Raw genomic sequence first — 18905 nt, 5'->3', positions numbered from 1 at the left:
TCACAACGCGTCGCGCTGCGACACGTTGAGAGGTTGTAGATCAGCTATTTCCGGGGGGGAACCCTGCACTCTTTAAGCTAGTGGAGATGCGATGTACGATAAAAAAAATTACCCTATGATTTTTATCCCTTTTGATGTCTATGTGTGCACGCAGAGATGGGCAAAATTTTGTTACAAAATACAAATACTGGGTTAAAAAATGTATCTAAATACAAAATACAAATACTGGTCTGAGAAATGTATTTGAGATACAAATACGTATTTTGTATTTTGAAAATACATTTTCATGAACATATAACGTATAACGATAAGTAAATTCATAATTGATTGCCAAATCAAAATACAGAAAATACTCAATCTGAAAGTATTTAGATACAAAATACATCTCATTTCTTCCATCCCAGCGAAATACAAATTACAAAATACAAAAAAAGTATTTCAAATACGTATTTCAAATATATGTATTTCAAATAGTGCCCATCAGTCCACGTCCCTGGGGGGCTGTAAACACGTCCCAACAGTCTCTCCCTCAGCTTCACATTGTACAGGTAAGGCCATTTTTTGGTGATTTTGAGTGTTTTTTGTTCATTAGTGAGTATGTATTGTACAGTATGGATGTACAGTGCAGTACAGTACAGTACAGTATGGATGTTCCTTGCCTATAGCTTTGCTTCTTTGAGGATTGAGGGTGCCGGTATGTTACCATCGTGATAATCTGAAGGCCACTGTTAATGAAAACACAGATATGTTAATTGGCATTACAAAATACAAAATACTTTGTTGGATTATTATTATCATATATTTTTTTAAAGATGTCTGAGCTTGGTATTAAAAATGCATTAAAATAGGCTACAACTCCTCAAAACTTAACAGAACCTAGAACAAACGGTAAAAAGTTTAAAACACTGGGAGAGAATGTGTTAAAAACACTGGGAGAGAGACAGAGTGTGTGTGTGTGTGTGTGTGTGTGTGTGTGTGTGTGTGTGTGTGTGTGTGTGTGTGTGTGTGTGTGTGTGTGTGTGTGTGTGTGTGTGTTTGTGTATATATTAGGGATACCAAATGGAAAATTCTTGACTGAAACCAAATACCAAATATAGGAAACAGCCGAATATGATTCATATTATATCATGATATAATGATGATATAATATAATGATGATACCCATGAAGGCTGATGTTTGTACACTACAAACTACTACAGAAATGCAGTGTAAACCTTGTTTTGCTATTGCTTTCTTTCAATTATTTATGTATCCTTAATGGGGTGTTATTTGCACAGTAGGAGAGTAACTCTTGCAACACTGCAAACATCTAAAAAAGAAATACCCACAAGGTTAAAACACACCTTTTAACATCGTTTACACTGCACGTATCCTCGATACTGTACGGTATGAATAGAATATGACCCGTCTATGACAGGGTAAAACATGGAATATGAGAGGAAATATCAAGTCATTAACAGAAACCATGCACAGGGTGTTGATCAGGGTGTTGTGGAGTGTTGATCATCAAAGGGCCTTTCAGACGTGAAGCGATAGAACGCGCCTATACTGTAGTTCATTTTCAGTGAGACCTGTGTTTTTGCGCAGAGCACTGCATGGGGAGCGACAACGCAAGAGTATTTACGCCAGCGCGGTCCCGTGAATTTGTTGCGAGTGTTGCTCGTTTCGTGCACACGCCCCGCGCGACTCACCAGACCTGGATACGGTTTAGCTTTTTTTTGTTACGCTTGCCCCTCTTGAGCAGACCTGGAGGAGACCTGTCGTTGATCCAGACCTGGAGGAGACCTGTCGTCGATCCAGACCTGGAGGAGACCTGGAGGAGACCTGTCGTCGATCCAGACCTGGAGGAGACCTGTCATCGATCCAGACCTGGAGGAGACCTGTCGTCGATCGAGACCTGGAGGAGACCTGTCGTCGATCCAGACCTGGAGGAGACCTGTCGTTGGTCCAGAACTGGAGGAGACCTGTCTTTGATCCAGACCTGGAGGAGACCTGTCGTTGATCCAGGCCTGGAGGAGACCTGTCGTTGATCCAGACAACAACGCCCGCGTTCCTCGCTATGCGTTTGAAAGGCCCTTATAAGACAGGGTGTAAAGTGTTGATGGTGTGGAGTGTTGATAATCAGGACAGGGTGTAAAGTGTTGATAATCAGGACAGGGTGTAAAGTGTTGATAATCAGGACAGGGTGTAAAGTGTTGATAATCAGGACAGGGTGTAAAGTGTTGATAATCAGGACAGGGTGTAAAGTGTTGATAATCAGGACAGGGTGTAAAGTGTTGATAATCAGGACAGGGTGTAAAGTGTTGATAATCAGGACAGGGTGTAAAGTGTTGATGGTGTGGAGTGTTGATAATCAGGACAGGGTGTGGTGATTGAGGGTGCTCCTACCTGTGCCCGTCAGCTTGTCCAGCTGTGATTTGGGGACTTTTTTTTTTTTGTGTGAAGGGGTTAATTGATCAGACTTGAGGAGGAGGAGACGGAGGAGTCGGTCCGGCGATTAAGACCGTGGCTCCATATTCCTGATCCAGGATCAGCCTTTCAGCCTAAAACAACAGCTAGTGGTCACTACTGGTTTAAGAAGGGGTAACAGATGGCTTGAGTTTACAGTGATGTGGGATGGAGTTACCTTGAGTTGCAGATCTAAGGGCTAGTTCTGTCCCATACCTTTATTTTGTATTTATTTTTACAAAACAGCTTGAGTGCCAACTTTCTTATGCAAACCTTGTGTTTTATACTACTTGAAATATGTCATATTCGTTGCTGTCAGGAGGAAAACCTCATAACTACATTTTTGAGGTTTTGGATTTCTTTTCTCCATAAATCAGTGCTATTGAACACCCTTTACGTCTGTGTGTCGTTTCGAAAATATTGAACCAATGGAAAGTAGTAAAAAAAAAAATACTTTGGACAAAACCTCTTAAAGGTATATTCAGTGATTTCACTTAATTCAAATATCACTTATTTTTTTGTTTTGTTGTGATAATCCTCCCAACTATAGAGTGTGCTGACCATATAAGGAGTTCCTCCCTGTCCCCAGTTAACCCCTGGGGGTCAAAAAACCTTAGGTTTCGTTTTTTACTCTCTATCCTGATTGGACGAAAGGCTGGGTCCCACAGCCAAAAACGAAACCTAAGGTTTTTTGAGTGAAATCACTGAATATACCTTTAACTCCATTGGACCCTCAAACTGTCTGCTAAACGCTAAAGCAACTAACTCCACCACCTCACCCCCCCTCTCATGTCATGGAAGTAATTGACAATATATGAAGTCACAACACCAACTTTGATGAGGCTGTAATGCTTTGTTTTGAAAATATAAGGTTTTCGTAATTTGCTGAAAAATGAACATTTTGGGGTTAAGAGGTTTCTTCCCGACAGCAGATATATAATATATATATATATATATATATATATATATATATATATATATATATATGACTGATGTCACAAACTGGCCACATGACGTCCTTTAACCCATTCTGACCTGAGATCAGATTCATACGAGGTTTCCGCTGGACACACACTGGTCTGATTAATTAGAACCACACCATTCCCATGTCATGAATTCCTAATCATGTGTGGATCATCAGGGGGGACCTTCTGACCACTAAAGCGAATGATTAAAAATGATTTAAGTTGTCTCAATGAATTATTAACCTCCTGAGGCCTAAACAAATCGTTAGCTTTGCAGGTAAAGGGAAGAAACAAGATGAACAAGATAACTCCTCAGCAGTTAACTTCACCCCACATCATGGTCATGGATCCTTACTTCACCCTTTTTGCAAAAAAATATATGTTAATGACATTTAGAAGCTTTAGAACACTTTCCTGGGGGTCTTTGTGTGTGTAATATGTGGTTTTAGATATTTTAGATTGTAGCAGTGAGCACAGTGTCTCTGATGTCATGGACACTGGTCTCACTACCTTCCTGGACTACAATTCCCATAATTATTTGGTGCACTGCTCCTCCTTGTGGATAGGGGAGGTCTGTTTTACTAGTCCAGGAAGGAAGTGAGCCCAGTGTCCATGACATCAGAGACACCGGGCTCACTGCTACAATCTAAAATATCTAAAACCACATATTACACACATAAAGACCCCCATGAAAGTGTTCTAAAGCTTCTAAACGTCATTAACATATATTTTTTTGCAAAAAGGGTGAAGTGTCCCTTTAACAGGTGTCATGCAAATACCCTGATTCTGCCCTCATCGAAATATAACAACATCGCTTTGACATACGGTCCTTGACAAATGTTTTAACCCCTTTGGGGGCGGGAACCCCTTTTGGTGTTTCATTATGTTATACTTTAGCTATTGAAAAATAGCAGATCTACAAGCTGTAGGTCTGCTATTTTTGAAAAGTCTTTGAATATCTATCTTTCAAAGTGAACGTTTTTTTTAACTCATATCTTTTGTAGAATCATTCCCAGTTCAAAATGGGTTAAACATCAATTTGTCACAACAGTACTTATTATCACTTACTCTTACTTGTATAACAAATTGGTCTCCGTTCAATATTCCCAACATGCTAATCAATAAATAAATATCTATATATCTATCTATGCAAGTGTGATTCATATTTCAATGCTATCCTTCAGACATGAAGCTCCTTTACCCAGAGCTGAGATGCACATACCACCAGAAAACCTCTAGAAACGCTTCGCTTTGAGTAGCAAGCATCAGCCATTAGCTTTCAGTAGACAAGACATCAAGCATCAGCCTTTAGCTTTCAGTAGACAAGACATCAAGCATCAGCCTTTTCTCCTTGAGAAGCATGCAACACTCTTTAGCTCTGAATAGGCATGCATCACTTAACGCATTCTGACCTGAGATCAGATTCATACGAGGTTTCCGCTGGACACACACTGGTCTGATTAACCCATTCTGACCTGAGATCAGATTCTAGAAATGTCAGTCGCTCTTCGATTTTTCAAAAATAGCAGACCTACAAGCTCGTATCGCGCCACTCGGTGGCGCGATATGAGCTTGTAGATCTGCTATTTTCCAATAGCTAAAGCATAACATGATGCTGACACCAAAATGGGTGCCCGTTCAGAATGGGTTAAGCTTTGAATAGGCATGCATCACCCTTTTGTTTTGAGTAAAGGCATTCATCACTCTCTCACTCACACCTCAAAACAAACGAGACAAATTTGTCATTGGATCTTCACAAACTATACAGTACATGGGGGTGATCTATTTCTGATTCAAAAAGGTGAATTTAGCCACGTGAATTTACACGTGTTGCATGCCTGGCTGCACGGTTATTTTTGGAACGGCAAATGTTCCACATGTAATATTTAGCCACATGTCCCATGTCCTTCATGCAAACGACATGACAGACAGACAGGTTTACCATGCCTGCACCTGTCCAATACACCCAATGACAGACAGACAGACCATGACAGACAGACACGTTTACCGTGCCTGCACCTGTCCAATACACCCAATGACAGACAGACAGACCATGACAGACAGACAGGTTTACCGTGCCTGCACCTGTCCAATACACCCAATGACAGACAGACAGACAGACCATGACAGACAGACAGGTTTACCATGCCTGCACCTGTCCAATACACCCAATGACAGACAGACAGACCATGACAGACAGACAGGTTTACCATGCCTGCACCTGTCCAATACACCCAATGACAGACAGACAGACCATGACAGACAGACAGGTTTACCATGCCTGCACCTGTCCAATACACCCAATGACAGACAGACAGACCATGACAGACAGACAGGTTTACCATGCCTGCACCTGTCCAATACGCCCAATGACAGACAGACAGACAGACCATGACAGACAGACAGGTTTACCATGCCTGCACCTGTCCAATACACCCAATGACAGACAGACAGACCATGACAGACAGACAGGTTTACCGTGCCTGCACCTGTCCAATACACCCAATGACAGACAGACAGACAGACCATGACAGACAGACAGATTTACCATGCCTGCACCTGTCCAATACACCCAATGACAGACAGACAGACCATGACAGACAGACAGGTTTACCATGCCTGCACCTGTCCAATACACCCAATGGGTCACACATACTCCCTTAGTCAACCAGGCTAATTCATTCATTTCAAATTAAATATATATGAACTAAAATGTCAACTTCATATAATTTTGTGATTTGTAAAAATGTGTTATGCTGCCAAGTGAAGCATAGTTAACCATAACTCTTTCCAAATGTTTTACTTTAAGTATCATTAAGGCAAATGTATACTTTTGTCAGTCGATTTGACAAAAATTACACCTTTTTTTCAGTTTAAAACACGTAATTGTGAGAGATTTGTCGAAAAGGGCGAGTATAATATATAATAATATATAAGGTATAATTTATGCCAGATTTATACTTTACGTTACTTAGTATACTGTAGTGTCGCACGCAATAAATAGCCGATCTACAAGCTCACGAGCTCGCAGCACGACACCAATGTAGAGCTTTGTAGATCAGCTATTTTTGGTGACAAAAATCACCCTTTAGGCTATTAGACAATATTTATTGTCCTTCCACCACCATCATCATTATACCATCTTAACCCATTCTGGACGGGAACCCCTTTTGATGTTTTAACTAAGCATTATAGCTATTGAAAAATAGCAGATCTACAAGCTCGTAGCGCGCCACCGAGTGGCGCGCTACGAGCTTGTAGGTCTGCTATTTTTGTCGTCTCCCTGGGTCACTTACTGCTGCCGTGGCCGCGTTGGCTTTCTGTCTCCGCAGGTCCGACTTGATGAAGCCTGCAGGAAATAAAGGACATTTAATTACACGACATAATAATAATAATAATACAGCACAACTAGCAGAGAACAGTATAAATATTATGTGAGACGGGTGAGAAGTGTTGATTTCGTCGACTAAAACTAAGACGAAAAATGTTCGTCGACTACCTAACTAAATGGAAACTTAAATGAAAACTAAGCTATGATGACTAAAACTAAGACTATAAATATACTGACAATTTCGTTGACAAATAAAAACTAGACTAAAATGTTAGGAAGGGACTAGTGGACAAGAGATCCAGTATAAGTCATTTTACACTTGGTTGCATGCTGAAAATAGCAGATCTACAAGCTCTTAGATCGGCTATTTTCAGCAAGTCATTACGACGGAATCAAGGCCCACCAAAATACATTTTAGTCGACTAAATCTACTGTAGATTTAGTCGACTAAAACTAGACAAACACTAAAACATTCCAGGTGACTAAAAATGTGACTGAAACTAAATGAAAACAACTAATGACTATGAGGACTATGACTAAAACTAAAATCAAATTTTGCTGCCAAAAACAACACTGGACTGCTCACCGTCAAAAGATATTTTAAATTTCCATTGTATTGTATGTAATGTAATAGTACAGCAGGATACTTCTTCAGTATCTTTACTAGTAAGAGATGTACCTTTTGATTTAATTTGATGTAATCCTGCTGATGTAACAGTGGGGCTAAGTGAAGTCTAATTTTAATTGAAACAAGTGCAATAATGTGAGTGTCCACCAGGTGGCTCTCAGACACCAGAGGCATTTTCGCTATATAGAAGTGTATATTTGTATATGTCTCTAAATGTTATGATGAATTGAACAAGATGGACCCTCTTGCCTCTTGTAAACAAGTCTAGTGCTTTATTGGTCGTCCACTCACAGAACAACAGTTTTTTGCATTGAGTTGTGCTTGAAATGTACTGTAATTCTGCAAACTGTTAATACATACTTCAATCAATCAATCAATAACAATTAACAACCAATTTATTTTCCTAACACAATAATCCATTGAGTGTCAAATGTCTGGCCATCTAAGGAAAATATTGTGTGGCATTACATGCCAGAGACATGCTAACATTACAAACTGCATGGCAGTTGACTTTCAAACTGGGCATTCTGAACGGGAACCCATTTTGGTGTCAGCATCATGTCATGCTTTAGCTATTGAAAAATAGCAGACCTACAAGCTCGTAGCGCGCCACCGAGTGGCGCGCTACGAGCTTGTAGGTCTGCTATTTTTGAAAAATCGAAGAACGACTGACATTTTTTTAGAATCCGATCTCAGGTCAGAATGGGTTAATCAGACCAGTGTGTGTCCCAGTGGAAACCTCGTGTGAATCTGATCTCAGGTCAGAATGGGTTAAATGAACAATTAGTTACATAGTAGTAGTGTCTGCAGTGAACACAATGTCCCATAACATTCCTGTCTGCCTTCAGTGTCTTTGTAATATTCAGCAGTTTCACTTCATCCCTTCATGCATTTCACAACTCAAGGTCCAGGTGAAAACGTGACTTTAACACATTTAGGCCTGACGTCAAAAAAAAAAAAAAAAAAGTCTTCTAAATCCTGACAGTTTTCTGAAATACCTCATGTTTCTATATCAGTGGTGCTCAACCTTTTTCATGTCGAGAACTCCCAAAAATGATATGTAATGGGCCACCGACCCCCCCACATCTGAAAATATGTAATTCCAGGAACCCCTCGGAAGCAAAGAGTCAAGTTAAAAAAATGTTCGCTCTGAAATAAAGATCAAAGATTTGCGCCACATTTTCACGATTTTTCCTAAAATAGCAGACCTACAAGCTCATAGCTCATGAGCTTGTAGATCAGCTATTTTTCCAATAGCTAGATAATCCTTAAAACACCAAAAGGGGTTCGCGCCCAGAAGGGATTAACCCATTCTGACCGGGCACCCATTTTGGTGTCAGCATCATGTAATGCTTTAGCTATTTAAAAATAGCAGATCTACAAGCTCATATCGCGCCACCGAGTGGCGCGATACGAGCTTGTAGGTCTGCTATTTTTTGAAAAATCGAAGAACGACTGACATTTTTTTAATCTGATCTCAGGTCAGAATGGGTTCATCAGACCAGTGTGTGTCCGGCGGAAACCTCGTATGAATCTGATCTCGGGTCAGAATGCGTTAAACACACATACTGTGTACGAAAGCTGAATAAATTCCCCAAATTAAACGTGGGCTATGTCATCTACTGCAGGGGGTTCTCAATATGTTTGGGCCGGGGACCCCCCAGAAATGCTTTTCTCTGGGGCCCTCTGGCCTAGCGGTCCGGTCCAGGGGGCCGCACGCTGCCACATATAATATAGGCTCTGGCCTGACAGCGTGTCGCGTGTCCGAGTCCCGTTCATGACGACCTTTGCTGCGGAACTGTGGAATGCACTTCCCATTGCAGTCAGAACTGCAGCATCACTCCCAATCTTCCGCCGTAGTCTGAAAACCCACCTTTTTAGACTCCATCATGGCCCATAGCACTTACCCTATACCCCCTTAGATAGCATTTCTGTAGACTTAGATAGCATCTGATACAGACTTAGACTTAGATAGCATCTGATACAGACTTATAGCATGTTATGTAGACGGCACTATAATTGCATTGTATATAGTCATAGCACGCCATAGTACATATGTATAGCATAGTAGTATATATATAGTTTATATGTATAGTCTCATAATATAGATATTCCACTGTTACTTTCTTAGCTTACGCATGTTTTATGATAAATGTTTTTATGTGATGTATTCCCATGCTTTTGTTCTTGATTATTGTAAGTCGCTCTGGATTAAGAGCGTCTGCTAAATGCCTAAATTGTAAATTGTAATTGTCTGCATGTCTCTCCCTCCCACATTGTCCTGTGTCTGTCTTCACTAATAACTATCAATAAAGGCAAGAAGCCAAAAACAAATCTTAAAAAAAAAAAAAAAAGAAGAAATGCTTTTGGCGCATGTCCCTGATCTACTGCACCTGTCCTCAACATGGGGCCGGGAGTAATTGGTCTGCAACAGTAAACACTGGTACTATTTGTTGTCCAGTAAGAAATTATGCTTTCCAAGAACTTGTGCTACCCACAGTGACCCCTTTTCCACCGGTTGGTTCCCAGTGGGAACCGGTTCAGTTCTTTTTGGTTTTTAGTCCATGAGCCAGATGTCCAACATTTGTGGACGAACTATACACTATATTAAATTGTTTATAGGATCAATACAAGTAAATAAATACATGATAACCCTTCCACAGTAGTAGCTTTTTCATATTTTCGATTATTTTGCATATTTTCCTACATAATGCCTCATTTGCATATTAAAAAATGTAAAATTTGTAATACAATAAATCATTGTCTTCGTGTAAGTACTCAATTGGGGAAGTTTCATGGTGATAACAATCTAATATTAGGTATGGTTTTGCACACTCAATTCATAATTAACGTTTCAATTTTGGAGATCTGGCTCCTGGACTAAGAACCAAAAAGAACTGAACCGGTTCCCACTGGGAACCAACCGGTGGAAAAGGGGCCAGTGAGACCTCCAAAGAGCATGCTGCTGCTGTTGTTGTTGTCTTAAACCCTAGATCTCCCAACGAAGCTCACAGATTATGAAATTACTTCCCCCAGTAAAGGGTCTTTCAAACGGGAAGTGAGGAACGCAGGCGTAAAAAAAAAAAAGAAGCTAAACATTGATATCCAGGTCTGGTGAGTCACGGGGCGTGTGCGCCAAACGAGCACACGCGCGCAACAAACACGTAAATAGGCTTGCGTTGTCAAACTGGGGGTCCTTTAACACATTCTGACCTGAGATCAGATTCATACGAGGTTTCCACTGGACACACACTGGTCTGATTAACCCCATTCTGACCTAAGATCAGATTCTAAAAATGTCAGTCGTTCTTCGATAAAAAAAAAATAGGAGACCTACAAGCTCGTAGCGCGCATAACATGATGCTAACACCAAAAGGGGTGCCCGCCTAAAATGGATTAAATTAAAACATTTGAGAAACAGTGTTCTGCTGGCAGGTGACCTTTGGGCAGACAACCTCATTAGAGAAGCATTTCAGTGGGGGGGGGGGGGGGGGGGGGGGGATCCTGTCTCCATTGTGTAAATTATACAGTAGCTGCTCATGGCCTTCAGTAGCGATAAGTAGTTACATATTACCATAATATGATCTCCTCAATGGACCGTGGTGATGCACTAGTAGACCTACTGTAAGTGGCATTTTAAAACTTCTATTAGACGAGCCTGCCAAGTGAGGCATGAAGTGTGACCGCGACAGACGGTTCTCTGTAGCGGTGAAGAACTACGGATGGTCAACCTTTAACAACTTAACCCATTCTGAACGGGCACCCGTTTTGGTGTCGGCGTCGTGTTATGCTTTAGCTATTGAAAAATAGCAGATCTACAAGCTCATAGCGCGCCACCGAGTGGCGCGATACGAGCTTGTAGGTCTGCTATTTTTTGAAAAATCGAAGAACGACTGACATTTTTTTTAGAATCTGATCTCAGGTCAGAATGGGTTAATCAGACCAGTGTGTGTCCGCAGTGGAAACCTCGTATGAATCTGATCTCAGGTCAGAATGGGTTAAATCTAATACACTCTGTTGACCGGCATAGGGACAATAGGGACGCTAGGGTTCATGTGTTTGGAATAAAGTCAGCGTGTTCGTTCTGACCTGAGATCAGATTCATACGAGGTTTCCACTGGACACACACTGGTCTGATGAACCCATTCTGACCTGAGATCAGATTCTAAAAATGTCAGTCGTTCTTCGATAAATAAAAAAATTGCAGACCTACAAGCTCGTATCGCGCCACTCGGTGGCGCGATATGAGCTTGTAGATCTTCTATTTTTAAATAGCTAAAGCACGACATGATGCTGAACAAGCCGACGGACCATTTTTCGCCTGATTTTTGTCGTTGAAAGCTGCAAATATTAACCCATTCTGACCTGAGATCAGATTCTAAAAATGTCTATTACATCCTGACAGTTTCATTATTAACCCATTCTGACCTGAGATCAGATTCTAAAAGTGTCTTCGATTTTTCAAAAATAGCAGACCTACAAGCTCGTATCGCGCCACTCGGTGGCGCGATATGAGCTTGTAGATCTGCTATTTTTCAATAGCTAAAGCATAACATGATGCCAACACCAAAATGGGTTCCCGTTCAGAATGTGTTAAAGGTAATAAAACAATCTCGGCAGCGTAGAATATTTGATTAAAATGCGGATAAAAGCGTTTTATGGAGTCAAAACTGTTAATTGGGAAAAAGTGGAAACACAACCTTTTACAATGTTATCCACCCTCAATACGTGAATAGAATTCCAAACCAAGAGTGACTTGTATGTATGTATGTATGTACATTAATATATAACTGTTTAAGTTAACGTTTGACGCGTCTGCCTATACACATCTATAGTGCGCCAAAAATACTACTTATTCTTATTCTAACTCATTCTAGTCCATGACATGTATTAATAAATAGTCTCTCTACCTGTCATTATTGTCCCGATGAGGAGGAAAACACAGAGGAAGATGTTTCCTTGCAGAGTGCCAAAGCGGTCGATGATCTTCCCCTGGCATATCGTGAATATGATCCCAAACACCTGTAGCACAAATATGCAAGGGTTAGAACTAGAAGAGTGCGTGTGCACGCACACACACACACGCGCACACGCACACACACACACACACGCACACGCACACGCACACGCGCGCACACACAGCAAAGATATTCAACATTTGCCCTATGAGCATTTTTTGTGTGCCAAGGAGTCTCCGTTGTTCCCACGTCTATCCTCTATGTCCTCCATCTTTTTAACCACTTAAAGTTTAAACCCTAAATAGACATGTTTGTTAACCACCAGCTCAGTGGCCTTGTGGTTAGAGTGTCCGCCCTGAGAATGGGAGGTCAGGGGTTCGATCCCCGGCCGGGTCATACCAAAGACTCTGAAAAATGGGACCCAGTGCCTCCCTGCTTGACACTCAGCATCGAGGGTTGGATTGGGGGTAAAGTCTCTGCGATATACCATGTAGCGTCATGTCCAGGGGGTGTACTTGTACATCAAGCTGCCTCACACAGGTGATAGGTTCATGGCTCGGCAAGGCTTACTTACTTTGTTAAAAGAGAATTCCATGCTAGAAGGCTTTCTTACCTTTCTTTGTAACGACCCCTCTCATCCACTCTGCAGGGAGTTCCAACTACTTCCCTCTGGTAGACGGTACAAAGTACCAAGAGCTAACCGTAACATTTAAAAAGAATCCTTCATACCAAACGCCATTAAGGCACTAAATGATACCATGTCTCACTAGATTTGTTGTTTTCCAATGTATTTGCCACTGTTGTCCTGCACGTTTTTGCCATGAGAAAATAATTGTGTAAGTGTTGTTGCTGTTGTAATTGTTTGTTTTTTACTGTTTGAGACCGAAGACAAATTTCCACACGTGGACAATAAATGAAACTAACTAACTAACGTTGTTAAGAACCCCCCAAAGAGGTCCAGGTGTTATTTTGTGCAAAAACTCCTTATTGGCTATTTTCCCTACCATAAGCCCTAAATGAATTGCATTGCATTGAATGGGAATTGAATGGGGCTATGGGGTGTTGTGCTAATTCGCTTATTTCCATCGAAATAAGTAGTAAAGTGTGCCGCTTCGGATATTATTTACATTATGAAGAGAGGATATATACAAAAAAAAGGCGATGGAAATAAGCGAATTAGCACAACACCCCATAGCTCCATTCAATTCAATGCAATTCATTTAGGGCTTATGGTAGGGGGAAATAGCCAATAAGGAGCTTTTGCACAAAATAACACCTGGACCTCTTTGGTGGGGACGTAACGACTACAAAGAAAGGTAAGAAAGCCTTCTAGTATGGAATTCTCCTTTAACCAGGGTCCACCAGGAGTCTGTCTATCCCTCCAACTCTTTTTCCATCCACATCACATCTCTTTGCTCTAAATATAATCTGCAGTACGAGCTCACAATGTGTTGCTTGTGACCTTGCAGGTCAACAATGTGCAGGATGTTTGTCTATTACGTCACGGACAGGCCCAGAATAGAGATGGATTCTAGGATTCCTGTGCTTAATGTATTCTTTCTGCACTTTGCTGTACAAATATGCTAAACCCGTTCTGTCGCTTCTGGCAAGATGTCTTATTCTCATGTATTGGAAAAAAAACATACCCCCATTCACATTCCCGTTGGATATCATTCTGACATACTGCATTTTTTTAAATTGGAAAAAATTAAATACACATTGCGTGGCTCAATCTCCAAATTCAGTAAAACATGGCAGCCTTTTCTGTCTCATGTTGACCGCCTTACACTTGTGCCCCCGATTGAACCTGATTAACTGTCGGCTGACTGGCCAACCTGTCTTGTCTGGATGATGTTTGTGACCGAGATCTGCTTTTTTATATTGACTGAATTGGAGTGCCTTTTCTATCTCATGTTGACCGCCTTACACTTGTGCCCCCAATTGAACCTGTATAACTGTCGCCTGACTGGCCAACCTGTCTTGTCTGGATGATGTTTGTGACCATGATCTATGTATATTGACTATATTGGAGTTTTTATATATTGTTTTTATTGTTTTGTTGTGCTTTGAATGTTCTTTGGTTGTCTTGATTTGGAGTTTGTGTTTTGTTATTGTGTGTGTTTTAGTTTCTTTTTGTATTTGTCACTCACTTATTTCTCAATTTACTTCTATTTGTAAAAAAACAAAAAATGAATAAACAGAACATGGTCACCTGTGCTGAGCAGTTGAGGAGTCCGGAGGAGGTTCCCTCTGACTCCGGGTATGTCAGCTCTACTGCGAACTCAAAGCCCAGAGGCAGGTAGCCCGTCATGAAGAACCTACAACACACACATTACATTAGAACATACAGAACCTAGAACATACAGATTAGAGGCAGGTAGCCCGTCATGAAGAACCTACAACACACACATTACATTAGAACATACAGAACCTACAACATACAGATTAGAGGCAGGTAGCCCGTCATGAAGAACCTACAACACACACATTACATTAGAACATACAGAACCTACAACACACACATTACATTAGAACATACAGAACCTACAATATACAGATTAGATTAGAACATACAGAACCTACAACATACAGATTAGAGGCAGGTAGCCCGTCATGAAGAACCTACAACACACACATTACATTAGAACATACAGAACCTACAACACACAGATTACATTAGAACATACAGAACCTACAACATACAGATTAGATTAGAACATACAGAACCTACAACATACAGATTAGATTAGAACATACAGAACCTACAACACACAGATTACATTAGAACATACAGAACCTACAACACACAGATTAGATTAGAACATACAGAACCTACAACACACAGATTAGATTAGAACATACAGAACCTACAACACACAGATTAGATTAGAACATACAGAACCTACAACACACAGATTAGATTAGAACATACAGAACCTACAACACACAGATTAGATTAGAACATACAGAACCTACAACACACAGATTAGATTAGAACATACAGAACCTACAACACACAGATTAGATTAGAACATACAGAACCTACAACACACAGATTAGATTAGAACATACAGAACCTACAACACACAGATTACATTAGAACATACAGAACCTACAACATACAGATTAGATTAGAACATACAGAACCTACAACACACAGATTAGATTAGAACCTAGAACATACAGATTAGAGGCAGGTAGCCCGTCATGAAGAACCTACAACATACACATTACATTAGAACATACAGAACCTAGAACATACAGATTAGATTAGAACATAGAACATACAGATTAGATTAGATTAGAACATAGAACATACAGATTAGAGGCAGGTAGCCCGTCATGAAGAACCTACAACACACACATTACATTAGAACATACAGAACCTACAACATACAGATTAGAGGCAGGTAGCCCGTCATGAAGAACCTACAACACACACATTACATTAGAACATACAGAACCTACAACATACAGATTAGAGGCAGGTAGCCCGTCATGAAGAACCTACAACACACACATTACATTAGAACATACAGAACCTACAACATACAGATTAGAGGCAGGTAGCCCGTCATGAAGAACCTACAACATACAGATTACATTAGAACATAGAACATACAGATTAGATTAGAACCTAGAACATACAGATTAGAGGCAGGTAGCCCGTCATGAATAACCTACAACATACAGGTTAGATTAGAACATAGAACATACAGATTAGATCAGAACCTAGAACATACAGATTAGAGGCAGGTAGCCCATCATGAAGAACCTACAACATACAGGTTAGATTAGAACATAGAACATACAGATTAGATTAGAACATAGAACATACAGATTAGAGGCAGGTATCATGTCATGAAGAACCTAGAACATACAGATTAGATTAGAACATAGAACATACAGATTAGAGGCAGGTAACCCTTGTATTAAGTTGCTCAAAAGCGCATGAGTATGAGTAAAAGCATGAGTTAAGTCCGTTGCTCTCCCCAGGTTGGCGGAGGATGTGTAGAGCCAAGGATCACATTAGATGATTGACACAGGGGTGAAAAATGGGTTACAAAATCGTGGGATAAAAAATATATTAAAAAAAAAAAAAGCGCATGAGGCGATTTCACTCCTCCTTCCGTGTAGGAACAGAGTGCATTCTGGGATGGATTTGCCCCCAAACACATGAACGCGCTGGTCGTTGACTATCATTGTGCCGTTTGTGCGCGTTCACGTATGAAACATTGGTTCACGTGTCATGGCCCCCAAACACATGAACGTGCGCAATGATAGTCAAATTTGGCCACTATGTCCATTTGTCCTCAGGGTTTCCTCCAGGTGCCGTCTCTATTCATATATACTCTAAGGGTAGGCCCGGTTTGGCCGTCGGGAGGACCGGGACTATTCCCAGTGGCCTGCCTCCTAGTGTAAAAAAAAAAGGAAAAGAAATAAAAAAAATTAAGCAGCCAAGTTGTAAAGTTTGTTTTTGTTTTTTATTTATTTTTTATTTATATATATATATATTTTTTTTTTTTTTTCTTTCTTTTAATGTATTTTTAATCTGACGTGCACGTGATGTGAACATGCATGCGGCCACTTTTATTTACTCTTATTCATTTGTCCCTTATCTCTGGCACCGGCACATCCCTTTCTGTCCAGCAGGTGGCATGGTTTGTGTTAACTCATTTTGGATTTAAAAAATGTATCCGCTGTTGTTCATTCTTTTGTGATCTCGTCGGCAGTGAGCACGCTGTTGGTTGTCATGGCCACCAGTTCCCACCTGATGTCGTGTGGGAGTTCGGACTGATCCAGATCGTACTGAATAACTGTTAGCTTGGATAATGTCTTCAGGCTAGGACTCAAGTCTAAGATGAAAGTGTCATAAGCGAAAGTGTGTGGGTGGTCAATGCATTTGTATCCTCTAAAGAGGACGACACGATCTCCCACAATGCAACAGCCCATACTCCACATAGCACATAGTGGACCCGGGCCTTTCCCTTTGGGCTCAACCTTCTTCCAGGAAAGGGTCTCTGGACTGAATATCCACATATCATTGAAGTCTTGAACGTTGTTCGTGCCACCAAATACGGCCAGCTCTCCATTGTAGGTAAAGGCTGAATGACAGTAGAATCCTTCTGGAGGAAGCTGTGCAGAAGGCGTTCTCAGCCAGAGGTTGGTCCAGAGGTTGGTCTCTGTGTCAAACACTGATATGGTGTTGCCGTAGCTCAGGTCCCACACGCCACCAGATACAAACATCTTTGTCCCAATGATGGTGGCTGAGTGACGCCATGAAGGAGGAGGTGGAGTTCCACTGGTGTTAATTAAAGACCAGACCATTGTGCTGGTGTCCAACTTGTACATGTCATTAGTCCATTCAGTCAGCTTGGTGTCTCCTCCATGGATAAACATGACCTTCTCCAACACACAGGCTGAGTGGTACCTCCTCGCCTCTGGAACAGCTCCAGAAACCCTGCTGGGTTTCAACCACATGTGGGCGTCCACATCAAATGCAAAAAGCTCATTGTAGTACACCCCTCCGTACTCCCCTCCCCACCAGCCTCCCCAGATGTAGACTGTGTCTTCTACCAGCACAGCTGTGTGGCCGCGGCGCCTGGATGGAACCTCAAGGTGACCGTCTCCTCTTCCAGGACTCACTGGAGGTAACTTCTTCCAGCATAAAGACACTGTGTTGAAGATGAAGACATGGACGTCAATCTCTCCACAGCCTCCAAAGGAATAAAGTTTGTTCCTCACTGCTACAGGAGCATGATAGGCTCCACATGATAGCTCTGGTGTTCCTGGTTTGGAAACAGTCCAAGAAAACATCACCTTGTCTGTCTGTCTGTCTGTCTGTCTGTCTGTCTGTCTGTCTGTCTGCCTGCCTGTCTGTCTGTCTGTCTGTCTGTATCAGCTTATATATTCTGGTGTGACATCACACACAACACAAACTGTTGCATGCAACGCCATAACGACGCCATTTAGTGCAGCCACTCCTGGTCTGCTCCTTTTGACTGAACACTGTTCATTCACACTTACTGGAAATTGTTGATATATGAAGCCCCATTTACAGTTTACAGTTTAAGTCTAAACACAAACAAGTCACATGGAATCAGATCTTTATACAAAATGTGACTCGAACCACATGATTAAAATCTGTTTTCAGGAGATCCGTCTCAGTCTGAACGCAGTAACCTGATCTAAATTGGATTCAATGTGTTTAGACTAATTTAAACAAATCAGATTCCAATCTGGATGTGCCACAGATCTGATTCCGGCTGGATTTTGCTTTCTTATCTTTCTTACCTTTCTTTGTAGTTGTTACGTCCCCACCAAAGAGGTCCAGGTGTTTTTTTGTGCAAAAACTCCTTATTGGCTATTTCCCCTACTATAAGCCCTAAATGAATTGCATTGCATTGAATGGGAATTGAATGGGGCTATGGGGTGTTATGCTAGTTCGCTTATTTCCATCGAAAGAAGTAGTAAAGTGTGCCGTTTGGGATATTATTTACATTATGAAGAGAGGATATATACAAAGAAATTATAATTTTGAGCGATGGAAATAAGCAAATTAGCACAACACCCC

At 41.1% G+C, this 18905-nt stretch overlaps 1 protein-coding gene across 2 annotated transcripts in view; it reads right to left on the bottom strand.

Annotated features, from left to right (window-relative positions):
• Positions 1–489: 489 nt before the first annotated feature.
• flvcr2b (FLVCR choline and putative heme transporter 2b) overlaps positions 490–18905 on the bottom strand; it is a 55015-nt gene continuing 36599 nt past the window's right edge. For both annotated transcript variants that reach the window (XM_083791027.1, XM_083791028.1), the window contains exons 7-11: positions 14544–14649; positions 12284–12395; positions 6711–6763; positions 2390–2544; positions 490–725 (exon numbers count right to left, since the gene is read on the bottom strand). In XM_083791027.1, coding sequence (XP_083647153.1) covers positions 2458–2544; positions 6711–6763; positions 12284–12395; positions 14544–14649 — 358 coding nt within the window. In that variant the 3' untranslated portion in view covers positions 490–725; positions 2390–2457. The remainder of the gene's footprint in view (positions 726–2389; positions 2545–6710; positions 6764–12283; positions 12396–14543; positions 14650–18905) is intronic.

The sequence above is a fragment of the Protomyctophum parallelum genome (genome assembly GCF_964188405.1).
Source record: "Protomyctophum parallelum genome assembly, chromosome: 19".
NCBI classification, from domain to species: domain Eukaryota; kingdom Metazoa; phylum Chordata; class Actinopteri; order Myctophiformes; family Myctophidae; genus Protomyctophum; species Protomyctophum parallelum.
The sequence above is the reverse complement of the archived record's forward strand: the minus strand, read 5'-3'. Positions and strand labels throughout refer to the sequence as shown.